This window comes from Eschscholzia californica, unplaced genomic scaffold (assembly GCF_041429995.1).
Source record: "Eschscholzia californica isolate CP2 unplaced genomic scaffold, dmEscCali1.0.p SCAF_5, whole genome shotgun sequence".
NCBI lineage: Eukaryota > Viridiplantae > Streptophyta > Magnoliopsida > Ranunculales > Papaveraceae > Eschscholzia > Eschscholzia californica.
Genome location: NW_028238472.1, coordinates 24,610,517 through 24,618,767, shown reverse-complemented (window position 1 = coordinate 24,618,767; position 8,251 = coordinate 24,610,517). Strand labels below are relative to the sequence as shown.

The following is an 8,251-nucleotide window of genomic DNA, read 5'->3' as shown; positions in this document are numbered from 1 at the left end:
TCAGGAGGCTAGAGATAAATTTCTCCAAGAGTCCACTAATATGCAAAGAGAAAATTAAGTCGTTCAAAACAAAAAATTAGACGTGCAAAGAGAAACCAACGTCGTTCAACGCATTAAAGAAGAAAATCTTCGGATGCAAATTGTGGTAGAATTGATGAACAAAAAACATAGGTCCCAAACAACTTGTCATTCATAAGAAATTGATGTCAGACTGGATGAATGCGAGTTAGATTAGTTTTAAAATATTTAAAGTTTTATTTTAGTTGTTTTAAATATGTATGAATTTTAATTATTGATTGAAGCTTAATTAATTTTAATGAATTTTAATTACAACAATTCAAAATTTGGGTTTGGGAGCCCAACGTTGGAGTTGAATAAGATCAGTGGCTCCCAAAATTCAAGAGCTCCCAAAATTGGAAGCCCAAGCCCCTACATTGGACTTGCCCTAAGAGTGGTCCCATGGATCTAACATGGCAACGAGAGATCTACAGGTTAGGCTTTCTTCTTTCACATTTTTGTAGAATTTTAAAGTTTATGGGTGTGTAGAATCATTCTTTCATGGTATATAGAGAGAGAACAGAGAGAAGAAAGGAAAAGGAAGAGCTCATTTTTGTAGAATTTTAAAGTTTATGGGTGTGTAGAATCATTCTTTCATGGTATATAGAGAGAGAACAGAGAGAAGAAAGGAAAAGGAAGAGCAGCAGGAGAGAGAGGAAGAGATAAAGAAAAAGGCTTTCAACAAAAAAAAAATAGGAGAGAAAAAGGCGGTGAAGATTAGGGAGGGGTAAAAAAATAAGAAATTCAATTGGTGGATCCAAAATATATATGTCATATAAGTCAAATCGTATTGACCAAAGTCTTTATTCTTGGATCCAAAAGTCTTTATTCTTGGATCCAAAATAGAGATGCCCTGTAGGTCAAATCTTATTGATCAAAGGTCTTTATTCTCCTGAGATTTTTCTTTATGTGCCAAAGCCGCGGCCCAAAACTTTTGACTGGAAAACTTATTAGGTCATGTTTGCTTCCCGCAATTTTGAGTTCATTTTTATTCTTCAAAGTATAACAAAAAAAAACATTTCCAGAGTATAAGGAGAAATTTGCATTTGAGTTTCCCATCTCTTTTACCTGGCAGAGAAAGTAAATGTTTAGGCTAATTCTTTCCTTCCAAACCAAACCACAAACTAAAGAAAGTACTACTTGTGTTATAATTCACAGTATCAATGGGAGGCTGGGAGCTGAGTTAGTTCTTTTTTGCCTGAGTCTGATCAGAATCGATTAAAATTTATTAGATACCTAATAGAAGATTGAAAAGGCATCAGAAATGTTGTTGAAAATAGAGTTCACTCGGTATACAATTAATTGTTCAACTAATATACAAACATCAATAGTTGTGGATACGAAGGAGAAGAGATATTTCATTTTAACTCCTGGGCTGCTTAGCTCTTGTCTCTCAGCTATTGTGCACCTGTTCATATCTCCCATACATTGTCCAGCACTCAACCTCACTATCACCTCAAATAAATAAGACCACAACATTATTTGGTACACACATAGACACGCACATCACATGCAAAATATATATGGACACATGTATTATAAGTGCACATACATATACAAGTACGTTCGGACTCCATAAAAGCACACACCACGTCATCAACGATTAGTGACACCAAGAATGACAGCTACTGCAGCAAGAATAGCCTGTGAACAAAATAATAGGCATGAAAAATGAGTTTGTGATTTTTCAAGAGAACAAAATCAAGTTTCTCAACAAAAAAAGAAAACAGAAAAAAGAGAACAAAATCAAGTGCTAGAAAAGGGACAGGTGTTAAAAAAGAACAGTCAAATTATTTAAACAGTTTTTACGAAATAAACGCCAAGTAAATCTACAGGCTATGACATGCGGGCATAACACCAACAAGGTAGGGCTTGATGCATCAGTAAGCTGCTCATCAACACTCAAATTATATTTTAGGCACCAATTGATTTACTGTATGTAGCTCTAAAGGAAATTAGATATCAGACAGTATCTGAGACAGGGTGAGATAAGTGATGCAAAGAATAACATCAGAAATCAACGAAAAATAACAACTCGTATGGAATTCATGGGCACATCATTTTATAGAAATCAACCGGACCATCAAATCAATGGTACAAATTTTAGCATAAAACTTTTCTAATAATTTGTTGTGCAAGGTTTTCTTTATGAAATTACGCAAATTTAACATACGACTTAGGTATATGAGAGATCTGTGTCATATACATATAATTCTAATCGACACTACCTTCTTTAACTCACATCTCAATCTTTTCAGATTGCTATAACCAAATAGAGCATCAAAATGATCATAGATATAAACTCGAAGGAAAATAAGCAGATGCATCACACATAGGCCATAATGGTGCTTAAAATAAGAAACTCAGACTCCATGTACTTTCAGCAAACCCATAAAATGGCGGAAAAAAAATACTTACAGCAATAGTACATGCAATTAAGCCTGGTTTCTCTCTGTATTCAACTCTGACACAAAGTAGTATGAAAGCTCCAAAATACCATGGAATGGCAGCAAGAAAGAAGCCAATTATGAACCTGGTTAAATGAAAACTTGTAATATGTTACTACAGAAAAATCTGCACAGATTTTTCACTTTCTAAAAATGACAAAAGAAAGAAAAACAGAAAACAGTTCTCTATCACAATAATTACTAACAAAGCAATCAATAAATATTAATAGCAGTAACACTTCTACATGTCAAGAGACAACCCCACAATACATATACTAATGCTAGATTGGAAGCTTCGACACCTATTCTTCCATAAGGGCGTATATTGCTCGGATAAGATACAACTCTCCTTTGAACCAATCGAAGTCCAGCTTTATTACATCAACAATGTTCCACGCCTCATTTCCTAGTTTACTACTACCTAACCTGTTTCTCTTCTAAACGAAACCATCCACTAATAGTAGCTAAAGCAAGATCTTTGTGGATACATGTTCGAAATACAGTAACAACTCTCCAACTTTGATCAACTATGAAGTACATTTTAACAAAAACAAACCTATGAGAAATATTTTACATTAATCTTTGATCACTTATTCCAGGCAATAAGGCATGGGCCGCCCAAAGCAGCCAAAACAGACGCTTGGCCCCCAAGACAATCAAGGGCCTCATGTTTTGATTTTTGTGTGTCACTTCCGAAATTATGTTTATATTCTAACCAAATCTGTAATATAATTTAAGTTGTTTTTTTTTTGAAAATTTGAATGAATATATTGAAAAATTAAAACCTGAGGGCAGTGTTACAAAAGCATATCAAGTAGCTGCCCTCTATGTTATAAGAGAATGGTATCCCAATTAAAGATAAAATCCTGATAAGACACATTCGAATTCTATAGTGTTCCTATTCCAATGACATAATATCCCTTATGTCGAGCACAAAACCCACCCCGCTTTTTTTTTTGAAAAGTTTGAATTAATTAGAAAATGAGAGAATGTAACTTAGTGGATGAACATAATTTAAGTTGTAACTTAGTGGTTAAGAGTTTATATCATCTGCAAGAGGTAAGGGTCGAAATCCTCCCCTAAGTACTATAGGGAAATATATCTATTGTTTTCTAACATACATGAAATGCGGCCCTAGTTTTTAACTCCACTTGGGGCATTCCAAATGTTTGTTGCGGCCCTGCAATGATACAATATTAAGCAAACTCTATCCGAAAGTGACTTGTCGATCTCTTGAAGTTAAGGTAACGTAAAAGATCAAGTAGTTTGAGTTAAGTAATAACTAATAAGGAAGAATACATATATAGAATCAAGTAGTACAAGTACAACCACTGCTGCAAGATAAAATTCTTACATGGCAAAAGTCAAAACATGTAAGATTTAAATATATAAATCCGAAGTAGGAGCCAAGTGAACTTACAGAAACCACCCAACACCGCAACCACAACATTTAAGGCGATGTTCGTGTACAGGTATTCCTTCAGCCACTGCATGACCTTAACCACCATTACTAAATACACGAAAATGAATGGTGAAATACAAAAATAAAGGGAAACTAAATTTACTAAAAGAACCTTTTCAGCTATGTAATTGGTCTTGGTCTGGCCGAATGCCATACCGAGACCGAGTCAGGCCGAGAATCGGCCGAAACAGAAGGTACAAATTCTCGTTCACCAAGACCTAGAATATAACCTTGATTTTATCTTTAGTCTGATTTTGGTAATCACCTTCTTCTTCTACTTTAAACTTTGAATCTTTTTGGGGTCCTCACTTCTTCTTAGTTCTTAATTTAATCTTATTATACTACTTTTTCTAACTTTATAAACCTTTTATATTTTTAATCTACTAGAACATTCAAAGTTTCCACATGGCAAAAGACCTAAAATATCTATATTATATTATTGCTAGTTATCTTAGGTTATTGGCAATATAATTAATTAAGAAGGTAATAAATAGTTAGTATGCAATTAAGATTTAAAGTTTCTAATAAAAAAGTCGAAAAAATTTAAAGTTGTTGTAAGGCCAAGTCAAGTCAGATAAGTCTCGGGCTGGATTGGCTGAGGTAGACGATAAACTCAGCCAAACCCTAACTCGGTGTTTCGGTTGAGTCTTGTCTCGGGAGAGGTCCGAAACCAAGCCAAGACACGAGATTCTTAGCCATCTCGGATTCTCGGCCGAGAGAGACTACATAGCTTTTCTGAGTAACTCGATAGAGACTCAGATTGACTCGTTCCAGTATGACCATGTCCTAGCTCAACTACCTAGCTTGAAAGTATAATTCTTGATTAAAATTTTCACCATTTTTTTTCTAAATAAGCAAGCATCCAGAAAATAAGTCAAAACAATCTTTAGTACGTAATGTTACTTCATATAGTAGATCCTCTCTTACCCACACCTCCATCCTTAAGTAGCGATGAGAAGTACAAGAGGTACTTTGTATCAACACGTATAAGAATCAGCACTTGTTATGCAATGTTAGTTCAGGAGAAGACAGATATAGTCCTCAATCAATGAAGTTACTTCAAGGTAACTAATCTCTGTAAGTTATATATATTTCTTAAATCAATAATCTATCTTTAATGTACATTAAAATAAAGATTCTCTAAGGAGGTATTACTTTCATTAAGATCAGGCGCAAAGAAAGAGATTAGGATCATTAATTACAATTTACACGATAGGGAATTATCTAACACTCAAATAGAATTACAGAGACATTCTGATGTGGCACCTATGTTGCGAAAAGCAAACCAAGGCACGAGGTCAGAAAGGAGCTCACCTGGCCCAGAAAAACTACAGGCGATTTGAGCCGAGCCGGTGCGAAAAAAGAAACTCTGAAGAAAATGAACCTTTAGGGTTGTTGTTGAGGAATATGAGCCTTTATGGTTTCTTTTTTTAATTAAAGAAGTTGAAAAGGTAACAAGCTGGAATGGAGGAAGTGGCCCACCCTTTGCCATGTTTACAGTCAACTTAGGGAAATGCTACAATTACTTAGAATTTCTTACTTTAGAGGATGACATGCTGGCTCTTCCGGGTAAAAGAACAATGCGATCATCGTCAAGCTTTGAAAAAACTTTGTCCTTTAGGGAAAGTGAATCAGCATGTCATCCTCTTAGTAATCCTCTAAAGTAATCCTCTAGGTAATTGTATAACCTCCAACAACTTAATAATGCAGGTAAGGAGGATTGTCAACCAGCTGGAAAAGAGGATAGGTGGCCCACCCTTTGCCATGTTTCAAACTTAATAGTGCAGGTAGGGAAGATTGTCCACATTTCTCATACTGAATTTTAAAAATAGGATAGTACACCCTTTTAGGAAGGGACGACAAGATCTAATGTAACAGAATAGCTCGGTCCGTTTTTTGGGGGAGTTTGATGAAAATCACATGTAGAGGAGGAATATTTTTTTTTTTGAAATACCGTTTTTAACTCATTAAAGACACATCATCCTCATGATACATACCAACAGTTGTTATTCAAATCACTATGGTTTTCTCCTCGTCTTCTTTTCTCTTTCACCTTCTTCTGCACTCTTCATCTCCCTAAAATCATCTTCAAACTGCTAGCACGGATTGAGGCGATCGCTAAGGCGTGCATAGGCGATGCAGCAGCCTCATCGCATCACTTCACGCATCAAACAACAAAGGGTGGCCGTTGTTCCTTATTTAATTTCAGATCTGATTAATGACTCGAGTCCTAAATTGATTCAAGACAGATTTTGGATTTTTTTATCTAACTTGTGCATCTGCCTCCAGTGGATGCTGACTTAGGCTGGTTTTGATTCAAAATGTTACCTTAGAATTAAGAGCCCATGGTCTGAAATTGCCTTAAATGACTATGGAGCCCTGACCAAAAGACAGCCAAGTGACTCAGATTCAAACACATCGGACTCGGGGAATCAGATGCAGACACTAAAAAAAACACCTTAGAGCATCTCCAATGCAAAACTCAATCTTAGAAACTCTTAGTGCCACCTAAGATTTTTAGATTTTTTTCTTAAAAGTTCTCTCCAATGCAAACCTCAACTAGGATCTCAAAGATGACGTGTCGAGGGTGGAATAGAGATATTTCAAGAAGACGACACTCTAGAAATAGAGTGTCCTCTTGAGATATCTCTAATTGTCTAAGTCATCAATATTTGAATTTCAACCAATAGAAATCAAGTCTTCTAAATTTTTAGAATAACTAATTATTTCTTTACAAAAATAACTATACAACATAAGTAAAAAAAACAAGTTTAGACTTTTGCATTGAAGACACAAAGGAATTGAGGATCCTATTTTCGCCACCTAAGTGTGAGAATCTTAATTGGAACTTGACAAGTAAGACAAATAGAGATTTCTTTTTAGTTTTGCAAATAACTATACAACGGAGATGCTCTTATTAGGACGTTGGTGATCTTGGTACCACAAAAACCGGTGGAAGTTGTAAAATCAATAGATACCAAAAAAAACACATAGCACTCGACTGAATACATCTAGGAGGATAATCGTACCACCAGAAAAATAATAATATTGTGTGAGCAGATGAAAATAGATAAACAAAACAACCAAAAGTCAAAATTAAATTAAAGGTTCATAAAAGAAGAAATCAAAATTGAAGTTCACTAGTAGAAGAGAGATGAAGAGCGATGAGTGCTGTGCTTACCGGGAACAGCTTGGTAGCCATGCGTGTAGTCAGGAGCAGAAGAAGCTCCCGTGACTCCTGGAGGTGGGACGGGCTGAGGAAAACCGATCGAAGGCTGAGGATATCTCGGAGGAAGAATTGCTCCTCCGTCGAAAGTACCGTAATGAGTCTCGCCTTGGTGATCGGGATGGAGTAGCCCTCTGCTTTTTCCTTGATCTTCCCCTGCCATCGTTGAATTTGGGAAAAAGAATGTCAACAAAGGTGTTATGTGTTTCAACAAAAAAAATTTTGAGGGTGAGGACCAAAAAAAGCCCTCCCAATAAGACCCAGCTCCACTGCAGCGTGTCAATTAGCCGCAGGTCCTAAAGCCAGAAAAGGACGGTCAGTGACAACTTTCCTTTTCCTTTTTCTTTTTTCCTTCCTGGAATACCCTTGTGCCGTACATAATAGATCTTTCCTTTCTTTTTCTTCTGGAAAGAAATCTATGAAGAGATTTTCTTTCTTACTTTAAATTTCATTTCCTATATTTCTTACTATATTTTCATCACCATTTTTATCAATTTCTTATTTCTCTCTCTGTAATTTTTTTTTTGCAGAAATCTTACTTTCTCTCTCTAAATTTTTAGTTGAAATCTTCCTCTTTATCTCTTTGGTACCAACATTTTTTTTTTAACAATGATTTTTGATATAGTGAATATGGTGAAGAATGATGATTTAGTGAAAGTTTAATGGGGAAGAAAACTTTTTTATTCAACATAGATTCATGGGTTTTGAAGAAATATCAGATTTGGATTCAGAAACAGAGCTTCTATTGAAGAGAGATTCGTTTCATTTTTTATAAAGATTGATCACCAACCAATTTAGATTATGATCTTGGAGAGGGTTTCATTAGTTGTAGAGAAGATTCATTACCAAGTTTAGATCTGGTATTTTTCTTTTGGGTGAAGACCAAAGAGGTTTTAGATCAAAGAGGTTTGGATCTAAATTCAAGACCCTAATTTCATTCTTATTAATTGATTTGTATGATTGAAATTCTTTACATGTGTGAATCAAAATTGTTTCATATATGTAAATGAAATTTTCTGATACATTTGATTATGATATTGAGAATGTTTTTTACGTACA

The 8,251-nt window shown here is 35.2% G+C and overlaps 1 protein-coding gene across 2 annotated transcripts; it reads right to left on the bottom strand.

Annotated features, from left to right (window-relative positions):
• Positions 1-1,322: 1,322 nt before the first annotated feature.
• LOC147537930 (large ribosomal subunit protein eL20z-like) lies at positions 1,323-7,406 on the bottom strand. 2 transcript variants are annotated; one of them, XM_086641976.1, is made up of 4 exons: positions 7,148-7,406; positions 3,925-3,991; positions 2,476-2,590; positions 1,323-1,701 (listed from the first exon to the last, which is right to left on the bottom strand). In XM_086641976.1, the coding sequence occupies exons 1-4, from the start codon at positions 7,353-7,355 to the stop codon at positions 1,654-1,656; spliced, it is 438 nt and encodes a 145-aa protein (XP_086498102.1). In that variant the 5' UTR covers positions 7,356-7,406; the 3' UTR covers positions 1,323-1,653. The 2 variants fall into 2 exon arrangements, with proteins under 2 accessions (XP_086498102.1, XP_086498101.1); XM_086641975.1 differs by having other exon boundaries at positions 3,925-4,000; positions 7,148-7,405.
• Positions 7,407-8,251: the final 845 nt, after the last annotated feature.

Coding starts and splice junctions, on each gene's coding strand:
- LOC147537930 (XM_086641975.1), bottom strand. CDS start 7,355: ATGGCAGGGGAAGATCAAGGAAAAAGCAGAGGGCTACTCCATCCCGAT. Junction 4,001..7,147: donor TGGCTACCAAGCTGTTCCCG/GTAAGCACAGCA, acceptor ATGGTGGTTAAG/GTCATGCAGTGGCTGAAGGA. Junction 2,591..3,924: donor TGCGGTGTTGGGTGGTTTCT/GTAAGTTCACTT, acceptor TCATTTAACCAG/GTTCATAATTGGCTTCTTTC.